Source organism: Musa acuminata, chromosome BXJ2-8, assembly GCF_036884655.1.
Source record: "Musa acuminata AAA Group cultivar baxijiao chromosome BXJ2-8, Cavendish_Baxijiao_AAA, whole genome shotgun sequence".
Taxonomy (NCBI): domain Eukaryota; kingdom Viridiplantae; phylum Streptophyta; class Magnoliopsida; order Zingiberales; family Musaceae; genus Musa; species Musa acuminata.
The window spans coordinates 9,277,168-9,300,391 of record NC_088345.1 but is presented as its reverse complement, the minus strand read 5'-3'; the positions used below and the strand labels follow the sequence as shown (position 1 = coordinate 9,300,391).

At 45.9% G+C, this 23,224-nt stretch overlaps 2 protein-coding genes across 2 annotated transcripts; one reads left to right on the top strand and one right to left on the bottom strand.

The window, feature by feature from the left end:
- Nucleotides 1-710: 710 nt before the first annotated feature.
- On the bottom strand, nt 711-3,437 carry LOC103993175 (flavanone 3-dioxygenase 2). Its single transcript, XM_009413142.3, has 4 exons — nt 3,141-3,437; nt 2,801-3,048; nt 1,532-1,856; nt 711-1,217 (listed from the first exon to the last, which is right to left on the bottom strand). Exons 1-4 carry the CDS (start codon nt 3,336-3,338, stop codon nt 963-965), a joined length of 1,026 nt encoding a protein of 341 aa, XP_009411417.1. The 5' UTR covers nt 3,339-3,437; the 3' UTR covers nt 711-962.
- An 11,583-nt stretch (nt 3,438-15,020) lies between these two features.
- Nucleotides 15,021-15,506, top strand: LOC135620062 (uncharacterized). Its single transcript, XM_065122665.1, has one exon. It carries the CDS (start codon nt 15,021-15,023, stop codon nt 15,504-15,506), a length of 486 nt encoding a protein of 161 aa, XP_064978737.1.
- Nucleotides 15,507-23,224: the final 7,718 nt, after the last annotated feature.

The following is a 23,224-nucleotide window of genomic DNA, read 5'->3' as shown; positions in this document are numbered from 1 at the left end:
TCGTCTCGGCCAATTGAGTTTTGTATCAGTTATCGTATCTGCTTCGCTGAAGCTGCCCATTGTACTATGCCTCTCGAGCCCTCTTTTTGATCTCAATATGTCATGAATATGTACATGATTTATATCATGTCAGCATTTATGGGCTCAAGAGGATGTGGTCGGATAATTGGGGAATATGATGCGCCAAGTTGAGGCTCATAATTGGGTGTGATTTTGTAGGAAGTCCATAGTCGGCAGCTGTGGATGAAGAGCAGTGTTTTCTGCTACTGAAGGTAAAGGATTTTTCTCACCCCTCAACTCGAAAGGACACACAAGCAATCTCCAGCAGCGTCCAGCGAGGTTGAACCACCATGGCCGAATTCTGCGTCAAAAGAATCGCCCGGTCTCCACTTCTTTCGTTGCCTGCATTCCACATGGTATGTTTCGCTGTTACCATGCCAAGGTCCATTGACCAAGCTGGTAATGTTTCAGAAGCTTTGAGAACTATGTCCAGATGAAGATAATGATTGAAGCACACCTTCCATATCCACACGCTACGCTTTGGAAAATTTCCATCGACTTAAGAATTATTTGTGCTCTTCGACTGGATTCTAGAGTCCTCTGCTCTTCGGTGGATTCTAAGCCGATCAAGTGCATCCCACACAAACGATCACAACAAAATCATTTCAGATCCTCTTACTCCACGCCACTACCAGATTGGAACAGGAAAATTCGGTGAAATAGATAAGACTAGTTCAAGAGAAAACAATGGTACAAGGGATGTGAGCAGTTCAGTGTAACAGATAACATAGTCAAAAGTAAACCCCCCACCACTAAAACAGCGCGTTCGTGGACTACATGATGGATACAACGAAAGCGCTCAGGTATTTGGGTAGACTGTGTCGCCAACGAACACCGTCGTCAGCGCCACCTGATGAGTGGTGACTACGTCACGTTGAGATGTTGCAGGCGGCACAGTCCACCTAAAATGCTTTCTCCCTTTTGAAAAGCTCCAGGCAGTGTTCGCCGTCCAAGTTTCTGCTCCAAAACTTCTTGTAGTACTCGTCGTATGTGTAGCGCCTATAAGTGGCTGGAGATCCCTCGCTGACGAGCTCCTCCGGAGGGCTAATGATCACGTTGTTGCAAGGACAGAGGAAGGATGCCACAGACATCCTTTCCTTGTTCGAGTTGACGACAGCTCGATGCCAAACGCTGTTGTACCTACCGTTGCTTAATGCCTGCATGAACAGATTTAATTGTCAGCTACTACTTGTCAAAGTTCCAACGCCGACTGCTGATCTCAGATATGAGATGGGATGGCACTACAAGTACGTATTCATTATTAACGAAGACCAACCCATTTTGTGAGTACATAATCCAAAGTTTAGGCTAGTGTTTTAGCTTCTTGAGTGCAGGATCGCCTAAGGCCATACTGTCAATGGCCGACTTCGGCCACCTCCAAAACAGTATGCTACACAGTTCGACTAAAGAGCAATGAAAAGAGAAACAGGGGTACTTCGGTGCAACAAAAGAGTGTGTGATCCATTGTCACCTGTAGCTGGTCACCGATGTTGATGACCAACGCGCTTGGCTTGGGATCCACTGCCATCCATTTGCCGTCCCTAAGAACCTGCAAGCCAGCCACATCAGAATCCTGGAGAAGAACAGTGAGGGCATTTGGATCAGTGTGGGCCGGCAGGCCATATGTGAGCTCAGGTTCCGGGCACTTCGGGTAGTAGTTGATGGCCATATGTTGCTCTTGCTCGCCCAGCGCCCTCTCGATGAAGTCCTCCTCCAAACCTAAGCTCAATGATATTGCTCCAAGGAGTCGGAATCCCAGTCCACGAACTTGCTGACAGTAAGTGCTAACCACTTCCCTGTGACGAGGAAGAAGAAGAAGCACAAGCTCTTCAAATTTGATCATCAAGAAATTAGACTATTCAATTAAGGCAATGTTTTAGTGCAGATCCCACTATTGAATGCATAGTTTCAGATGTTACCAATGTCGCTCCGTTGTCCTATCTCTAACTCTGATTGGTTCCTTAGCATGTGCGAGCACATGCTCTGACGCTCGGTTCGAGTTGTTTTTGTCCTCACGTTTAATTGCCTATGAGTCCATAGTTAGTAAAGAAGCTTCTCTTCTCTCCCCGGGATGTGAAGGTCTTTTTGAGTACAATTACGTTCCTATTCTTTTGATCAGAGTCTCGTACTGACTCAGATTTTGGGTTTCTTTTACGTCAAGAAATTTCATGGTCAAGTCTGTGTCAGATGACATCCCCAAGTTGATTTCCATGTTACCTTCGGCGTTTCAACAATATGGAAGCTCAAAAGCCGGAGGTAGACTCTATCCGGCCTACCCGAGCAGACTTCACTGGCTCAATTCCCGTGAATGGTCAACTCAAAGAACCGATGTTCTTCTCTAATGCATGCATGATGGCTCGATTCCTGTTGAAGGGTCAACTCAGAGAACAGAACCCATGGTCTTCTCTCATGCATGCATGATGGTTCGATTCCTGTGAAGAGTCGACTCAAAGAACCGATGTTCTTCTCTCGTGCATGCATGATTGCTCAATTCCTATGAAGGGTCAACTGAAAGAACCGATGTTCTTCTCTCATGCGTGCATGCTGCAAGTGCAAGGGATGTAAACGCCACGACATAATGCATGAATAGAATATATCGATTAGCTGCAAACCAATCTTTTAAAATCTATTGGAGCTTTCTTGAACTTCCTAGAGAACGGCGTTGACTAGATGTTATTCTACCACATGACTCCTCTCCCACTAAAGAGGATGAAGAGGAGGAGAAGCACGAAAGACTTACTTAAATGAGGAGGGATTAGAAGGCCAACCGGGAACATACTCCTCGAGAGGATAGCAGTGAAGCCGGAGGTAATCCCTCCAATTGTGAACCAACTCCTTTTTTACATTAAAGCTCGTCGAAAGTCTAATTTTCTTCGACGGGTCATCGGAATATAGCTTCGCCTTCTCCTCGGAAGGAAGACGGAAGAACTCCAGACCAGTAGTCATCATCTTCACCATCAGTTCAGTGTCAATTCCATGGTTCACAACCTATTTGTGCACAGAAAACCAGAAACGATGCTTGAGGGACGCAGTTGAGCAGCAAGGGAACAGTTACAGGCAGGTTATTGGAATTAGTAGACCTGGAAGAAGCCGTAGGATTGGCAGGCTTGGCCTATCCGAGAGATGATCTGGGCCTTGTCGGGGGAGCCGAGATCGATGATGGGGATGCTTGCGTCGGTGATCACTTGTGTGAGGCGAGGTCTTTGAGACTCTGGTCTTACGTAGTTCTCTGGAAGGGTATGGTGGTGTGTTGCGGTGGAGAGAAGCTGATCCGCCATGAGGGATGGTAGAGTGACAGAGCGAGAGAGAGAGAGAGAGAGAAAGCGAGAACACAGAAAGATCTGCGAGAGGACCTTACGGAACTCGGGAAGAAGGTGAGGGGGAGCGCGAGAGGTTAGCAACTGCACCCATTTATGGTCCGCCTCCCGGAAAAGGTGTTGACTGAAGTGATGAGACCGGCCCCCGACTGACGTAAGCAACCTGAAATTTTTGACGTCATGACCCACGCCATGTCATGACAGAGGGAAAAACCGTTTTCTTGATTGATTCTGCGTCCTGTCTAACAGAGGAAAAAATCGTTTTTGGATCTCGACCACGTCATGACCCACATCACGTCACATCTTTGTTGAGTCAGCACGAGGGCTGACTTTCCACGTCGAACCGAAGCCTATATAGGGAGGCGCCCCCTCGACAAATTCTGTCCCGGAAGGCTCGGGACGATGCCGTATGGCGCCGCTCCACGCATACCGAGCGATGATCGTACGAAAGTACCATCTCATCACTCGGGGGTCGGTCGACGCGTCAGGTCCGCGTACGATCGATCCTCGAGCAACAGTATTAAAATCCCTAGCCAGCACCTAGCCAAGAGAGGAGAAAAACAAGACTACTGACTTAATCTACGAGGGGCCCAAGTCGGGAACCTCCCCGATCAGAGCGTGTGTGCAAGAACTCGACCACCCCCCGAGGCGTAGTCGTCCTGACCCTTGATCTAGCCGGCTCCATCACTTCTTCCAACCCATCGAGAACTCCGGACATCGACCCGTGGACCAAGCCGTGCTGACTCCTCGGCCTCGGCGCATAAGTTTACCAACATTTTGACATTAGAATGAGGGCCGATGTCATAGGAGCACCCCGCAGGAGCTCACCCCGAGGTAGAACCACCAGCTGATCACCTCCCTTTCGGACTCGGTGATCGGCCCCTCCCTATCCTCAAGAATGGGGGCATCCCGACCCCGACGCCGGATCGCTACTGGCGCCTGTTTAATGACCCAGGACTCCCTCCCCCTGGATATACTGTGGGACCCTCGGTCGTTTCGCCCGAGGCGTTCCTCGACCTGGCCAAGCAAGTGCAAACCTTGGCGAGAATGATGCAAATAATCATCCTGCTCATCCCGCAGATTGTGCAGTCAGCGAGTCCCCTGACCGACCCGGCACCACAAAGGCCAAACGAGGAACAAGTCAGGATAGGAGAAGCTCGAGAGCAGATCGTAACCCTTAGAAACCTCCCCGAACATAGTGCCCCTGCACCTCACCGAGCCACTCCATCGCTCCCTGAGCCTGACACCTTATCATCAGACTCGGCATATGACTCATTCATGGTCTAACTATCCGTGGTCAACCGTCGCCTAGACGAGTTCCAGCACGAATTCCATAAGTCACACGGCGAGACTAGGGAAAGCAGCTCGGGTGGATCCCCTTTTGCTTAAGAGATCCAGGACAAGCCTGTGCCGCTCAACTTTAGACTCCCGGCATTAGAGACGTATGACGGCGGCTCCGGCCCCACGGAATATATCGCTGCATTTCGGGCTCAAATGACCCTTTATGGCACTTCCGACACCCTAACGTGTCAGGCGTTCCAGACTACCTTCAGAGGACCGATGCAGGCGTGGTTCAGCCGATTATAGCTGGCCTCGGTCTCTTCTTTTGATTAGCTCGCAAGGGAGTTCAAGCAAAATTTCCTAGCTAGTGTGCGGCCCATGCCTTCCATGCCCATGCTGCTTGCATTGTCCCAATGTGATGGCGAATCACTTTCCCAATTTATCGCGCACTTTGCTATTGAAATCTGGGGTTCCCAGATGCCCATCCCTCTCTGATCATGCAAGCATTTTTTATGGGCTTGCGACCCTCAAGGTTCTTCTGGTCGTTCATCGAGAAGCCACCCGCAACCATCCCTGAGATGCTCCAACGCGCCAAATAGTACATTGTCGCAGAAGCCCTAATGACAGGAAGGCACGAGGATGACAAGAGGCAAAGGATAGAATAGGCTCAAGGGACAACTTCAGGGTCACCAGTAGCGCAACCCCATAGAAGGCCCGACCGGCCTGAGTCACTACTCCCGAGGTCCCCGCCTTTGCCTTTAAACACCTCTCGTACTAAGATCTTCCTCCAGATTAGGGAGAAAGGACTCTTGCGACAACCCAACCCCTTGAAAGCTATTAACAAGGACTGATCTAAATATTGTAGGTTCCATCGGGATTACAACTATGATACGGAAGACTGCCACGACCTCCAGAATCAAATTGAGTTGATATGAAGAGGTCACCTCGGGCACTACCTGAAGGAACCAAGAGAAGCATTATCGCGCCCCAGGGGCCCCGTCGAGAAACAAATCAACATCATCACCGGCGGACCGGTTTTTGACGGTAGCAGCACAATGGCGAGAAAAGCCTACGCCCGTAGCACGATGGAGAAGCATCTCAGACCTGAGTTCGAACTCGAAATCACCTTCATAACCGAAGAGATCGAACGGTCCCACCACGACGATGCTTTAGTGATCTCCATCTAGATCGCCAATGCTCGAGTGAAGAGAGTGATGGTTGACACCGAGAGCTATGCCTGTTGGGAAATCTTGGGGGCCGACATCACATGCGCAGTGGAAGAACAAGAAAACAAAATCCCCGATTCCCAAAAAGATGCTCATCGTCGTGCGAAGATTAGTGCGCAAAATCCGTGAAACTCAAAATTGCGTATAGAGTAGATTGTGTTACCTAGGGAGATCGTATATCCCTGTTTCCTTGCAGATCCTTAGGAGAGGGTGAAGGAGGTCAAGCGATCTCCTCTCTAGCGGTGATCCACACAGTAGGGTTGCGACGATGCTCCTCAAAACTCCAGGCCTGCTCTGAGGTGGAGAGGGAGAGGAGAATAGGAAAGGGAAGCAAAGGCTCTAGCCTATGAGGCTCTAAATCCCTCATATTTATAGAGGTCCCCTGTCAAACCCTAATGGGTCCCCCCTAGTGGGTATTGGATCTGCATCCAATAAGACAAGGGCTCTGTCGGATATCTCATATCCGAACCTCTACTCATCGCAATGCCTACCATATGTGTATGACCCTCTAGGCCCAATATCGAGCTGGCCGTGAGTCATACCTGTCAGAACTCCTTCTAACTCAGTGAATTATTATCTCTATAATAATTCACTTGACTCATCGACTACGGACGTACTAGGCCACTACGTCGTAGTCCCCAGACGATACAGGGGAATCCAATCCATTCGACCTGTCTGTTCTCAGTTACCGTGTACCTATAATCCCTCATCCATCTAATATCCCAGAGACCGTATATCGAGCATGGTGTTATCAAACCCATACGATTTCTACTCAAGTCTCGCTCTAATCGGATTCTCCCGGAGAACTCTTTCTCTCTCAACCCGAATGACCCTGGCCAAGGATTTGTCTGAGCAAGAACACATGGGATATTCCTCTCATGACGCCGAGAGTGGATGATCCTCTATCGACACTTAATAGCCCTCGTAAGGTTGACTACAACTCCCAATGACCAGCTGTACTAGATCTGGGACAGCCAAACCTATAAGTCTGGTATCAAAGAGTGAAGCACTCATACAGGGCATCCTTGGTGTCTCAAGTCTAAGGACCAGATACACCACTAGGACTACGGAATCGCTGTCTGACAATAAGGCATCATCAACCATCCAACATTCCGTAAGCGGATCAATCAGTGAACTCATTCTCCAATGAGCACCTGTACTGTATCCCTAGTGTCCCTACACGAGCAGCTATGAGACCAGCTGCATCCATCAGATGGATGGGTATATAGCACACAAGTCTGTCCGGTTATCACGATGTCCCTTTCGAGTGACCTATGACCGAGATTATTTAGGACATGTGTTTAAAGGTGAATCGATCTCATTATCGTGATCTCATCACGATCCGATTCACATTGTACAAATCCAAGGACATCACAATATATGTATGCATTTATGCAATAGTTATAAAGTGATATACGTCAAAATATAATAAGTAAAAATATTCTGTATCAAGTCACACGTGCCATCACTCACGTGATTGGCTTGCTGGGCACCTATGACTAGCAATGCCGACATGCTGTACCTCGACGCCTTCAAAAAGCTCAGTGTAACTAATGAGGACCTCACCCCCATGGCATCGACACTTACCGGATTTACGGGGAATTCTGTCTCCCCACTCGGGACCACCACCCCCCCGTTACCATCGGAGAAGAACCAAGAGCTAAGACGATGATGATCGCCTTCATGGTAATCTACCTTCCCTCAGCCTACAATGTCATCCTCGATCGCCCGACGCTCAACAAATTGAGAGCGGTAGTTTCCACCTACCACCGAGCCATCAAGTTTCCAACGCCAGCGAGAGTCGGGAAATCCCGAAATGATCCTAGAGAATCAAGGCAGTGCTATCTGACGGTGGTCACTCTCCTGAAGAAGCCGCGACCCCAGCAAGCCCAGATCCCTGTGAAGAAGCCAGAATACTAGTACACCTGGAACCACCAAAATAGCTCACCGAAGTTTCCTTGAAAAGGGACTGGCCCGACATGACCGTAAAAGTCGAAACGACGCTCCCTAAAGCAGATCATCTCCAGCTGATCGATTTTCTAAAGAAAAATACTGATGTATTCGTATGGTTCCCAAAAGACATGCCCGGAATCAATTCGGTGACGACCCAACACCACCTCAACATCCACCCTGAAGAGCGACCTATGAAGCAGAGGCTAAGGAAATTCACCCCTGATCAGCAAAAGGCGATCAGTAATGAAATAGACTGCCTTAGTGAGGTTGGGTTCATAACCGAGATAAAATATCCTCGGTGGTTGTCAAATGTAATCCTTGTTAAGAAACACAATAGGAGCTGGAGGATGTGTGTCGACTACACCGATCTTAACAAGCATGCCCCAAAGATTGCTACCCACTCCCGAGAATAGACCAACCTGTCACGGAATTAGCTGGTTTTGCTTAAGTCATGTGGCACCCTTGCGTGTCCGTCCACAAAGGTCAGCCTCCCCAAAACCTCCCGTGGTCCCTTAGGACCTACAAAAGAGAAAACGGGTTAGAAAAATCATCTCACTCAGGATCCACAAGCAAACATTTTAGAAAACACTTCATAGACAATGCAAATTACAAACAGACTTTACAAGCTCTAAACGGTTGCACAACAAAGGGTCAAAATGGTCTACTACAGATCGAATATCTCTCACAAGTGTCCACATGATATAATCTTTATTTACAAGCCTAAAACGACAACCAAACTCAATTAAAATGGGGCTATTAAGCCTTCGACCGTCCCTTTACATGTTGTGCAAAGCATAAACAAACCAAATGACATGGACATACATAAGCATTACATCAAACATCCTATTTAGAATTTTGTCCGTGATATTCTCCCCCACTTATTCCTTCGACATCCTCGTCGAAGCTTTTGTCGACATTACAACTCCTTGCCTTTGCTAAGTTTTCAATCTTCTGCTCCAACTGCAAATTGCCTCTTGGCTCTCAGCTGCTCTCCATTGTTGTTGTTGAGTAGTTGAACTTTTGATCCATCATGCTGCTTCAACTTGCCAATGACTCTGACTCCAGTGTGGGGTTGGCTGAGTTATGTTGATCCATGTTGGTTCCTGCGGATCCTCCAGATGAAGGAAAAGACCATCCTTACTATCCGCCAGTCTCTTAAATGTCTCTTGCCGCTTGAACTGGGTGGATGCTTGTTGGAGTTTTAACGAGCATCACCTCATAAACTTTTGATGTTTTGGGTCATTCCTTCACAAAATTTGCCCATCGACTCTTCTTTCACTTAGTTGTCACTTCCAAGTAGATTTGTATCACTTTCGCTTTCGATTGGCATTCTGTTGGGAAACGAAGCGGATAATCTACTCTAAGTAGCACTAATCACCATTGGTGAGGATTTGACAACTATTGTCTTCCATTATCTTCGAAGGGTCTTTGAACCTGTGCATAGCTCCTCTTTTGGATAGATATGAGAATTGGGGTGCTTGGTTTCACCCATTCTCTTAAGAGTTGGGAAGGCAATGGTTACTTGACTTTGCCTGTCTCCTCGAGAATTATACTCCATGCATCGAGCTGGTTACTAACCTTCGCCCACTCTTTGCTCACACTTCTAAAGCACTCGAAGTGTTTGCACTCCTTGCGTTGAGTTAGCTACTATGATTCACCTTCTTAATGTCATTTAATTTTTGGAATGCAGGAAGTTTTCACCCCAATGAAGTAAGTCTCTAATAGTTTTGATCGCCTCTGGGATTGTATCGTCTTTTCAATCAACCCTGCTACCTGCTCCACTGAGTAGCAAAGGTACAACATTGCGTTCTGCCTGCTTCGTTCCTTAGTTGTGCACTCTTGCACGACCCGAAGTCCTTCACTCTCAGCTATCTTAATGAGAAGCTCGTTGACATCAATCTTACGGAGTTCCTTGGCCTCTGCCCTTCAGCCTTGTCTCGGTACTTGGAGTTTGCCTCTGCATGCTCCACCTCCTCGGCCCCTTTCATGACCAAGCGCTCTCCCTCCATGAGAGCAAGGGATCAATGACTTTCACGGAAGTCCTGCCTCTATGATACCATGGTGCTGCCATGCCCATTGCCCTACTATCCATCACATCGCATCTACATCCTTTTTCTTCCCGATCAGGAGATATGTCTCTGTGACACTCCTTCGAGTCCACCTCCATTTTAACTGATGCTTGATTTTGGGTAGCTAAGTCCCTTTGGACTCGTCGTCACTTCATCGCCCCTTTCAACCCCCTGGTTCAACACCTCTGTGTTCTCTAAGAAGCTCTCTTTGGTCGATGGAAAGATAGACTATAACTCCCATGCATGGCCTCTACCATCATGTTATAGGGTTTACACCGATTATGTTCTCTTTAGCTTCCTTGGTAGCAATGTTCGCTTACTCGACCTTGTCCTCTGACTTGCCGGGCTCCCTTAAGCGAATATAGGCTTTAGAGCAGTTTAACTCTCCAGCTGCTTCGATCATACCTCTGTATGATCAAGTCCCTCCCATGGGACTCACTAGTACTTGCATTCGAACTTTTATCTCGGTGGTACATAACCCTCATATGTCGATGACCAAGGCTTTCATTCGATGTAAAATTCAATGCACGCATGGGAGACCCGCTTCTGCGGTACTATGGCCTTCACTCGTTGAATCCATAGCCCTTTTTGCCATTGTGTTGTTCGCCAAAGTGAAGCTCCCAATAGCTCCCAATCATACCTCTGAATGACATAGTCCCTCACGGGGCTATATTCATATGTATCACATTGCCACGAACTATTCCACCATGATTTGCTACACCATGTCGCCTCTTGGTGACATCTCTATTGCATTCTGATCCTTATGGGATAAACTCGGTTTGTGATCCCTCTATGTGTGGCCTCTGCTAACACATCACAGGGCCTCTTTCACCTTCAATTATGTTCGCTCCTTTGGCAATCGACCTTCATCCCCCCCGCTCTCGGGTCACACCTGGACAAAGCATCGCTCTAGGACAGTCCATCGCCTAGTAGCTTTTGAAGTTCATCAACTTTGCTAGAATTAGTGCACCATTGTTTGGATCCTGGGCCTCTGCCCCTACTAGCACAATCTCCACTGTGCACCGCTTCCTTCATGGTAACTTGAATGACAACACTGTAGCATATTCTTCAAGAGTACCCGCCTCCGCGTCCTCTTGCCCCGTGCACCTTCTGAACCCAACTTAGCCTCCGCAAATTGAGTCTCCTTGGTTCCTCCATTCAATATTTCTCTAAGATAAGGTGTATGTACCTAGAAGCTCCCTTCATCTTTGGCACCATGTAGGATGATCCCACTCCATTAGAATGAAGGACCCATGGAATGACATGATCTCGCTCTTGCCTCTGCAAGAGTTTACGTCCTTGACCTCTATATAAGGAAAGCTCTGTGCCTATGCTCCATGTTCTATCTTCTAGGTCGGCTCCCTTCATGTGGTTTGGATACTTCGCCAAGTTACACCCAAGTTGCTCCACTCCTTATTTTGCATTGAGTTGATGGCGACCCTCGCACCCACCATTCCATGGGTTAGCCTCTCATTAAGTCTGATCTCCATATCAACTCCAAGTATGCCTTATTTGTGTTGTCTTGGATCGTTCCCCCACTTGATCTCGCAATGCATTCCCCAATGCATTATCTAAAGCGAGATCATGTGATGACTCCTCGCTGCTCGCTCGGTCCGTTGAGCTTTGTGAAGTTATTTTGAGGTACTTCTCAACATATGCGGTCCGTTGCACATGCTTCTCCCTTTGGAGAGTCGGGACTAATCCCTCCTGGATATTTGTCCCATTGGATCAACTTTTCTCTTCGCTTCCATCTCTCTGAAAGTTTTGGAGACCACCATCCACTTAGACTGCTTCGACTTGCTGAACAAACTATGCATTATTCTACCTCCTATAAATGTATTTACTAGATTGCTACTCCACATCAATATAGCCCCCGCTGCACTACTCAAGGCCTAGCAATATGCTGAACTTGCTACACACTTCAGCCTCCTACAGATGTATCTTTCTCGTGCCGAAGAGAAAGTTCCAATGCTCCATTGCACCGAGTTTCGATCGCCTTAGGATGGCCTCGAACATTCCACAGTCCACATACAAGCCCTTGCATGAATATCAAATTCTTCGAGTTAGCAATTTCCCTCGCCTCTGTGAGCTTTGCACAACTCTTTCGATCACTAAGCAACCCATTCCACCTTGTATGGTCTCATCCTTTACCAAGCGCCTCGCTTGCTTTGAGCACCATCAAGTATAGTTGTCAAAGTCTAGCCATAGCTCGAACTCAGCGATCCTAACCTTTGTACGCTATACATTCTTCCAAGCTTGCTTGTTCTCACGGTGCCTCTTGCGTGAAGGGTTGGCCATTCCTTTGAATACCAATCTCAGATGTCCGCTCCTCTGAACGACTCCTTTTCCCTACATCTCCATGCCCGTTTTCCCCCAAATAGTCGTGCATGCTGATTGCCCTCAATGCAGCCCCACTAGGTCCACCATGTTTGCATGCCAAGTATTTCTATAAGTGCTTGTCCTGCTCTGATACCATCTGTCATGGACTTAGCTAGTTTTGCCAAAGTCGTGTGGCACCCTTGCGTGTCCGTCCACAAAGGTCAACCTCCCCAAAACCTCATATGGTCCCTTAGGACCTACAAAAGAGAAAACATGTTAGAGAAATCGCCTCACTCGGAATCCACAAGAAAACATTTCAGAAAATACTTCATAGATAATGCAAATTATAAATAGACTTTACAAGCTATAGACCGAATATCTCAAAATGGTCCACTATAAATGGTCAAAATGTGAACGGTTATGAACGGTTGCACAACAAAATGTCAAAATGGTCCACTATAGACCGAATATCTCTCACAAGTGTCCACATGACATAACCTTTATTTACAAGCCTAAAACAGCCACCAAACCCAACTAAAATGATGCTATTAAGCCATCGATCGTCCCTCTACATGCTGTGCAAAGCATAAACAAACCAAAAGACACGGACATATATAAGCATTATATCAAACATCCTGTTTAGAATTTTATCCGTGACAAGCTGGTGGATGCCACATCAGGCTACAAGCTCCTCACATTCATGGATGTATTTTCGGGCTATAACCATATTCGGATGGCACCGCAAGACTAAGAGCACACTGCTTTCATTACCGACAGGGGAGTATATTGTTACAAAGTGATGCCTTTCAGCCTAAAGAATGCCGGGGCAACGTACCAAAGAATGGTCAATGAGGTATTCAAGAAACAACTCGACAGGAACATGGAGGTATGCATCAACGACATGATCGTAAAAAGCAAGTCAGCAAGCACGCATTTGACCGATCTAGCCGAAACCTTCCAGACCCTTAAGCGATTCGACATGTGCCTAAATCCTTCCAAGTGCGTCTTCGGGGTCCGTTCAGGCAAGTTCCTCGTGTTCGTCATCCACTAGAGAGGAATAAATGCTAACCCGAAAAAGGTCTGGGCCATAACAGAGATGCAGCCTCTACGCTTGATCAAGGAAGTGCAATGCCTCACTAGAAAACTAGCAGTGCTCAACAGGTTTGTGTCACGTTCAGGCGACAAGTGCCTCCCTTTCTTTCGAGCTCTTCGATAGGTCGACAGCTTCACACATACCCCAAAATGCGAGGAAGTCTTTGGAAAGCTAAAGGTGTACCTCACTCGACTGCCCCAACTCGCATCACCCGAGCCAAGCGAGGTCCTTGGCCTTTACCTGGCGACCTCAGCGCAAGCAGTCAGCTCGGTGTTAACCCGAGAGGCACCATCAGCATAACAACATATCTATTATGTCAGTCACATTCTCGTTGGACCTGAGGTATGGTACCTCCTGATCAAGAAGTTGATCCTCGCACTGATAAAGACGGTGCAAAAACTATGACTATACTTCCAAGCCCAAACAATCAAGGTGATAACCAACCAACCCCTATGATAAATCCTCTCAAAGTTCGACGCATCAGGTCGATTGCTCTAGTGGTCGATCGATCTCGATGAATTCGACATCCAATATGCCCCCGAGATGATCATAAAGCCCAGGTATTGGCTGACTTCATCTCCGAACTAACCCCTGAGAACAATGCTATTGAACAAAACATGACAAGCACACATGGACCCTTTATGTGGACGGATCGACAACCACTGTGGGAGCTGGGGACGGACTCATCGTCAAGAGCCCAACCGGAGAAACCTATGAGCGAGCCCTTTGGCTACGATTCAAGGCCACCAATAACAAGGCCGAATACGAGGCATTACTCCATGGGCTACGCCTCGACCTAGAAATGCATGTGCACGACCTTGAGGCCTTCAGCGATTCTCAGCTAGTAATGGAAAACATCAACGGGAACTATGAACCCCGAGACCCAACCATGGCATTATACCTAGCTGAAGTGAGACAGCTCACCAACCGCTTTGATCGTCTCTCGATTACAAGGATACCACGTGCACAAAACGCACAAACCAATGCCTTAGCTAGGCTGGCCTCCGCTCGTGACCCGGGAGGAGCTCCAACAACCGAGTCCCTCACAGCCCCGACAGTGCCAACTCGGGACATCGCCGGGACCGTGGTGACCCCTAATTGGATGAAGGAAATCCTCCACTTCAAGAGGTATAGGACACAACCCGACGACCCAATGACCACGCGATGACTACGATGTGCCTAAGCCTGGTATTACGAGATTGGCCAAAAATTGTACCGAAGAGCCTTCTCTTAACCCCTCTTACGCTGCCTCGCACCACTTAAGGCCAACATAGTCCTCACCGAGCTCCATGAGGGCATCTATAGGGAACACATCGGTGGCCGAACATTGGCCTTCAAGGCCCTCAGGTAGGGATACTATTGGCCGACTATGCGCCAAGACGCCTTGTCATACGTGTAGCAATGCCAACAATGCTAGAGGCACGCCCAGTTACAGCACCAGCATGCAGTTCCCCTCACCCCGATGGATGCGTCCTAGCCTTTTACCCAATGGGGCCTCGACATCCTCAAGCCCTTCCCCCCAGCGTCAGGGCAGCAACGTTTCCTCATAGTCGGGGTCGACTATTTCATGAAGTAGGTCGAAGTCGAACCTTTGGCATCCATCACGGACAAACAAGTTTAAGGCTTTACATGGAAAAACATCATCACCTGGTTCGGGATTCCAAAGGCTATCATCACCGACAATGGAGCCCAGTTCAACAACATGAGGTTCAAAGCTTACTATCAGTCTTACGGGATACAACTAAGGTTCAGCTCGATCGCACACCCCCAAACGAACGACCAGACCAAAGTCATGAATCAAGCAATTTTTGAAGGCCTCAAGAGGAGGGTGATGGGGGCTCTCGAGACCTGGGTATATGAACTCCCTAGCATCCTGTGGGCACTACGAACAACTCCTAAGACTGCCTCGGGGGAATCCCCGTTTAGTCTGACATTCGGAACCAAAGCAGTCCTCCCGCCCGAGATTGTATTCCTGACTTGGCGCACTGATACTTACGATGAAAATAACTCTGAGGAAGGCCTAAGGGTCAATCTTGACCTCCTTGAAGAAAGAAGGGCCAAGGCACATGTATGCACTCCAGTGTACAAAAAGGCCACAGGCCAACTCTACAACCACAAAGTTTGCCTGCGCCCGATCAAAGCTGGGGACCTCATCCTCCGAAAGATCGAAGAAAGCGACCTAACTTGAGCAAAGGGGAAGTTTGCCCCAAATTGGGAAGGTCTCTACCGAGTTAGCGAGGTGGTCCGAGAGGGGACTTACCACCTCAAGACCATGGGGGGGAGCCCCCTACCGAGGACTTGGAACGCATCAAATCTGAAAAAGTTTTACCCATAAAAGTAAGAAGTCAAGATTCAGAAAAGCAGACTTTCATTAATCAAAAGGGTGCATACACTTCGGTCGGGGTATTACAACCCAAGATTTGACCCGATTGAGACAAAAGAAAAATTACATCCCTCAGTTCGGGGGAACCTCTAGGCTGTCGTCAAAGGAGACCTCCGCCAGCTTATCAACATCTTGATCCTCCGGCAAATCGATAAAGAGATTCTACTATAGCTCCAGGGCCGGATATCTCATATGAAAGCAAGCGAAGGCCACTCGATATCCGAACTCGTATGTCGCTTGCACTGACCTCTGCAAACCGAGTTCGAACCCAGGAAACTTATTGTATTCAACAATCGCCTCTTTAATTTTCTTGGCTTCTCCCAAGCACTCCTCCTTCAAAGCCTCCTTGACAGCCTAGGAAGCAGTCCTAGCGGCCTCAATATCCCGAGAGAGAGTCAATAGCTTATCATCCAGTGTCCGGATGCGGACCTGACTCTCTTTCAGCTTAGCCTTTAGATGGCTCACCTTGGCTTCCAACTCCGAGGCACACAGCTCGGCCACGACCACGGCTTTCGGACCGAGCCCGCTCTTCAGCTCCTCGACCTCTCGACGGAGGCTGGAATTGGCTTCTCCGAAGCACTCGATCACACGACCAGCGTTGTAGACATGGTCGATCAGCGCCATGGTATAATATTGACCCTGTGTAAAGATTAGCGTCAGAACCCATAAAAAAAAAGAAGAAGGAAGAAGAGGGGAAGCAAAACACCCATACATACCCAAACGAGAGATTTGGCTGCCTGATCCATTAGCACCACGAAAGTAGAGCTGTAGAGCTACTTCGCCAACACCGGATAGAGAGCCCCTCAAGAGAACTCCTAAGCTACCGACCCATTGGACCAGATCCGACTCTCAGCCTTGAGGGTCGACCACCGTGAGGTATAGGGAGCTCGCGCTTCTCCCTCCGAAAGGTTGGCCATACTCAAAGCTTGGAACGGCTTGCCCACGGAATGAGGCCGGATGCAGCACAAGTCCCACATTGACTTCGGGCGGGTTTATGTTTTCCCCAGAGGGTCATCCCCAGACGAACCGATGCCCCCTTTCCCCCTTACCAAGCCCTCATCGGGAGGGGCAACCCCCGCCTCGGGAATCCTCGAGGCCTCCCTCCCCCAGGTTGTCGAGCCCTCGGACATCTTTCGAGTTCCTGTCTTCGCCTTTTTCTTCGACCAACTCAGTCTCGGTGACCCCAACTTCTTCCTGGGTGTGGTCCTCTTCGAAGCATCGTCGGTGCTAGAGCTCTCCAACTCCCATGATTGTTGCATGGTAACGTTGGAATGAGGCATCCCTTTCAGCGTCTAAAGGATCACTATCTTTGCAAACAAAGAGTCGGTTGGTCAGCCGCACCAGGAGCAAAGTAAACATCCCAAAACATAAAAGCGACCGTTCCCCTAAGAGCTCGACTTAGTCCCGCTTCGATCAGCCACCCCTCAGTCATCCCCCTAATTACCCGAGAGGAAGATAGAATCTCCCTTATATGGTTCACGTCCTCGGTCTCTCCGTCAAAAAGAAATGGGGAACATTCTTGATGGTTCAGGAAGTCCATCCATCATTAAAACCCCACCCCCAATTATGACTCAGAAAAATAGCGGGCTTCCCACCCTTTGTTATTGGAGGGTGCATCGCTGATCTTGAACCCATCGTGGGCGGCCAGGTAGTACCCTCCTCGCCCCTTGCATAGGAGAAAGCAGGCCAGGAAGAGCATTTAGGTCGGCTCGATTCCCGCCCCCCAACACTGCCCTAGGAAAGCCACCAGGTAGCATCAAGAGTTAGGCGCCACCTGGGACGACAAAATCCTCCACCCGCGGAGGCACTTCTCAATGATGGTATTCAAAGGAAACCATAGTCCCGCATCAAGGGCATCCGTGGTTAGCCTGAACCCATCGGGGAATGGGTCATAGGGACGCTGAGCGGGAGACGGAGCATGGAGCCCATAGCTCATCGGGATACAATAACGGTCTCGAATCAGACTTAGGAGCTCCTCGGTTACCACCGAGTCTACATCATGCCACGACCTCATTATTTCGAGAGTGGCAAAGGTTTTAGTGTCCTCCGAGGACACACCTCCCAAGGACGAACTAATCACTTCTATCCTAGGGCTCCCGAAGGTCGACTCACGGGCCTTGGGAACCGACCGACTTAAGGAAGAAGAAGAGGAAGGGGAGGAAGACGAAGACATCCCGACCTCGAGGCTAGGAGGAGAGATCCAAGGCATGGAATAGGAAACTAGATGGTGTTGCGATGGCCGCTCCAGAAGAGGACTTATAAAGGAAGGACTCTTCTCCCTTGAGGCGACGTTTGGGCTCCCCGAGGGAAGAGATGATCACAACATTTAAACCTGTCATAGCTCCCTGGATCTCCCCAGATTCCCTAGTTTCGAGTTCCCACCGAAGAATCCATTCGTGATAGGAAATTTCCCGCTAGAACCTACGTCGTTTCGCTCGTTATGGCACGTGCGCTGTGCTAGTCATAAATGTCCAGCAAGCCAATCATATGAGTGATGGCACATGTGACTTGACATAGAATCTTTTTGCTTATTATATTTTGGCATTTATCACACTAAATTGACTATTGCATATATGCATGTATATATTATGATGTCCTTGGATCTATGTAATAGAAATCGGATCATGATAAGATCACGATAATGAGACTGATTCACCTTTAAACATATATCATAAATAATCCCGATCATAGGTTACTCGAGAGGGACGTCGAGATAACCGGACAAACTAGTGTACTATATACCCGTCCATATGATGGATGTAGTTGATTTCATAGCTGCTTGTGTGGGGCACTAGGGATATAATACATGTGCTTATTGGAGAATGAGTTCACTGATTGATCTACTTATGGAATGTTGGATGATTGATGATACCTTATTGTCAGACAACGATTCCATAGTCCTAGTGGTGTATTTGGTCCTTAGACTTGAGACACCAAGGATGTCCTATATGAGTGCTCCATTCTTTGATACCAGACTTATATGTTTGGATGTCCTAGATCTTGTACAGTCGGTCATTGAGAGTGGTAGTCAATCTTACGAGAGCTATTGAGTGTCGATAGAGGATCATCAACTCTCGGTGTCATGAGAGGAATATCCTATGTGTTCTTGCTTAGAAAAATCCCTGGCTAGGGTTCGGATTGAGAGAGAAAGAGTTCTCCGGGAGAATCCGATTAGAGCGAGACTCGAGTAGAAACCGTATGGGTCTGATAACACCATGCCCGGTATACGATCTCTGGGATATTAGATGGATGAGAGACTATAGGTACATGATAACTGAGGACAGACATGTTTAATGGATTAGATTCCCCTGTATCGTTTGGGGACTACGACATAGTGGCCTAGTATGTCTGCAGTTGATGAGTCGAGTGAATTATTATGGAGATAATAATTCACTAAGCCAGAAGGAGTTCTGATAGGTATGACTCATGGACAGCTCGATATTGGGCCTAGAGGGTCATACACATATGGTAGGTACTGCGATGAGTAGAGGTACATATATGAGATATCTGTTAGAGCCCCTATCTTATTTGATATCCAATAAGACCCTGAATTATTGGATCCTATAGATGAGATCCAATAAAAGCCCATGAGAGATTATTGGATAGATATCCACTAATCTATGAGGCTTGGGTAGTTGGATGCAGATCCAATACCCAATAGAGAAGGATCCATTAGGGTTTGACAGGGGACCTCTATAAATAGGAGGGATTCAGTGGTTCATAGGCTAGAGCTTTTGCTTGCTTCTCCTATTCTCCTCCCCCTCTCCACCTCAGAGCAGGCCTGGAGTTTTGTGGAGCATCGTCGCAGCCCTATTGTGTGGACCACCGCTAAAGAGGAAGGGGCTTAACCTCCTTCACCCTCTCTTAGAGATCTGCAAGGATTCAGGGATATACAATCTCCCTAGATAACAAAATCTATCATATACGTAGTTTTAAGTTTCATGAATTTTTGTGCACCAATTTTCGTACGACGACGAACATCTTTTTGGAGAATTAGAGATTTTATTTTATGTTCTTCTGCTGCTCATGTGATGTTGCCCCTAAGATTTCCCAACACACTGTGACATGCACGTGCACAACTGCATGTGTGTCATCCGATAACTGTCACCCAAACTAGTCCAACCTGAGCCCGAGTTCAGTTGCTCGGCCAACAGGTTTAGTTTTTGCATGAGTCGTGCAGCTCGGTCCGTCGACCAACGACTCGTCAGTCCAATTGGAGCCCGAGTTTAGTTTCTCGGCCAACAGGTTCAGTCTTTACCCGAGTCGCGTAGCTCAGTCCGTTGACCAACGACTCGCTAGTCCAACCTGAGCCAAAGTTCAGTTGCTCGGCCAATAGGTTCAGTCTTTGCCCAAGTCGTATAGATCAGTCTGTCAACCAGCGACTTGCCAGTCTAACCTGAGCCCGAGTTCAGTTCGCTAGTCCAACTTGAGCCCGAGTTCAGTTGCTCGACCAACAGGTTCAGTCTTTGCCCGAGTCACGCAACTCGGTCCGTCAACCAGCAACTCGCTAGTCCAACTTGAGCCCAAGTTCAGTTGCTTGGCCAACAGGTTCAGTCTCTGCCTGAGTTGCGCAACTCGGCCCATCGACTAGCGACTCGCCTGTCTAACCTGAGCTCGAGTTCAGTTGCTTGGCCAATAGGTTCAGTCTTTGCCCGAGTCACGTAGCTCGGTCCGTCGACCATCGACTCGCCAGTCCAACCTAAGCCCGAGTTCAATTACTCGGCCAACAGGTCTAGCCCCTGCCCAAGCCACAAAGTACGGCTCACCGAGCAGCCTCGCGACGAATCAGTTTGATCGCCGTCCGGGTTGAGCAACTCGGCCGACGAGTCCAATCATTACCCGAAGCACCCAAGGTGAGCAACCGATCCGCATGCTGTATTTCCGTGAACCGAGCATGCCCCTGGATCCCTCGTATGGACCTCGATGAAGTCTCGGGGGGGGGGGCTTGTGGAGAAGTGATAGAGCATACTTTGGATCGTCATAACCCATGCCACGTCACACCCCTACTAAGTCAGCCTGAGGGGGCAAATCAGCTTCTCTCCACCGCAACACACCACCATACCTTTGATATGAAAGATATTAATAGTTCATCATATTCTAAAAATCAAAATAATAATATTGTTTTATATTTTATATTGGTACTTGTTTTTATGCATTCTTATGCTTCTAGTGCCATTAAATTCTTTGGTTCAAATTATACAGAATAATTAAAGTTTATGTAGCTCACGTTATATGTATTAGATTTTCACCTAGCCTTACTTGTTGAAAAGCCCATAGACTTAACTGATGAAAGTATTATGGAATAAATTAATAAAATAAATGCTCGAAAAAGATCTAATAAGCTTAGTCTAATACTTATAAGAATAATAATTATAAATAATATTAAGACTTCATTATTGCCTTCACCTAGCGCACAGAAATATTTAAGAGCTATTAAAGATAGGTTGAAATATGTTGACAAGTCATTGGCGTATATATTAATAAAAGATTTAATTATGACTTCGTATAATAACACGCAAGTAATTCAAGATCACATTTTTAATATGATTGACAAGGTTATGAAATTTAAAGCATTAAACATAAATACAAATGATTTTTTTCTAACATAATTCATTCTTATTTCTCTTTCTCCTCAATTTAGACAATCCAAAATTTATTACAATATAAATAAGGATAAATGAAACTTGATTGAGCTAGCTAGTATGTGTGTTCAGAAAAAAATTAAGGTTAAGGTAGGATAAATCTTATAATATTTTGACTATTACTCAATGAGCTAGCAACAAAAAATAAGATTGATGTTTTATCTACCAAATAAATTTGTTGAGATTAGAAATGCTAAAGAGACTAATAAAAATAAAGTCTTCATAGTAAATCACTTCTTTTATAACAAGAAAGGATATATAAAAAATGATTATGTTAAACACAAAGCTTTGTTCAAAAAGAAATATATAAATTTGGCCTTTGTATATAATGTTTCTTCTGATACTTGTTGAATTGATTCTGATGCTTCAACTAATATTATTAAGAATATGGCGACATTTCTTTCAACCCGAGAATCAAGATAATAGGAAATATTCATTATTTTGGGAAATAATCTAAAAGCGAAAGTAATAACAGTGAGAACTTATCGCCTACGTCTCGAGATGGATTTTTTGATTGATCTTGTAGATACATATTATATTTCTATTTTTTTAGAGAATTGATAAGTTAGGATATTATCTTTTTTTTATGATGATAAACTTACTATATTCTATGATTCAATAAAAGTTAGATTCTAAAATTTTGTGTGATGATTTATATAGAATTAATTTAAATCTTGAATTTGAAAAGATATTGATGACCCTATAATAAAATATGTTGGATTGAAACATAATTTTAATAATGAGAAATCTTGTATCATGTGAAGTAGATGCTTAGGATATATCTCTAAGGAAATAATCAAAAGATTAGTAAAGAATAATATTTTAAAAGATTTAGATTTCACTTATTTTAATATTTACATAGATTACATTAAAAGAAAATAAACTAAATACATAAAGAAAAATATCACAAGACAAAGCTCCTTAAGATTACTCATACTGATATTTGTTTCGCATATTTCTTATCTTAGTAGAGAGATATTTTATCATATTTATATGTGATCTATGAAGAAATGACTGTGTATCTAATACATGAAAAGTTTTAGGTTGCTGGGGCTTTTAAAATATACATAAATGAAGTTGAGAGATAGTTAGATAGAAAAATTAGAATTATAAGATTTGATTAGGGTAATGAATTCTATAGTAGATATGATGAGTTAGATCACAATTCTAGCCCTTTTTTTATATTCCTATAAAAGTGAGATATTTATACTTAATATGTCTTATCATGTGTGTCATGGTAGAATAATATTATTGAAAGATAAAATTATACTTTTTATGAACATGATTAAGAGCATAATGAGTTATTCCTCTATATCTGAGTTAATATGAGATGAAGCTATTAGAAAAACTATGTATATATTGAATAAGGTTCTGAATAAGATAGTTTTATAAACTATATTTGACTTATGGACGGATAGAAAACTTAGCTTAGGACATTCACATATTTGAGGTTGTTCTAAAGAAATAAAAGTCTTCAGTCCATATAAAGAAAAATTAGATCCAATAACTATTTGTTTGGATATTTTATTAACTATTCAAAAATATCTAAAAGATATAGATCTTATTGCTTTAATTATAGTATAATAATAGTAGAATCTGATAATGTAATATTCATAGAAAATGATTAGATCAGTAGAAGTGAAAATTTTTAAAAGATTAATTTTGATATAAAGGTGATATAGGTTGATGCTTTTTTTTGTTGAATCTCAAATTTTGATGAGGAAATCAATTGATAAAGTTATGACTTAATTAGCATTTGAGTGACGTAGGACTAACTTCAATCATGGAAAGAGAAATCGATTGAAGTAAAAGAATTAGACATTGGGCTGAAGAGCATCATGTCAGAAGATTGGACGTCGAGCTAGAGGACTAGTCGATGTG

What these genes read in the sequence shown, in the direction of transcription:
- LOC103993175 (XM_009413142.3), bottom strand. Translation starts at nt 3,338, where the DNA reads ATGGCGGATCAGCTTCTCTCCACCGCAACACACCACCATACCCTTCCA. An exon ending in AATCCTACGGCTTCTTCCAG is followed by an intron (nt 3,049 to 3,140) that starts GTCTACTAATTC and finishes GTGCACAAATAG; the next exon opens with GTTGTGAACCATGGAATTGA. An exon ending in TCTAATCCCTCCTCATTTAA is followed by an intron (nt 1,857 to 2,800) that starts GTAAGTCTTTCG and finishes TCCTCGTCACAG; the next exon opens with GGAAGTGGTTAGCACTTACT.
- LOC135620062 (XM_065122665.1), top strand. Translation starts at nt 15,021, where the DNA reads ATGAGGTTCAAAGCTTACTATCAGTCTTACGGGATACAACTAAGGTTC.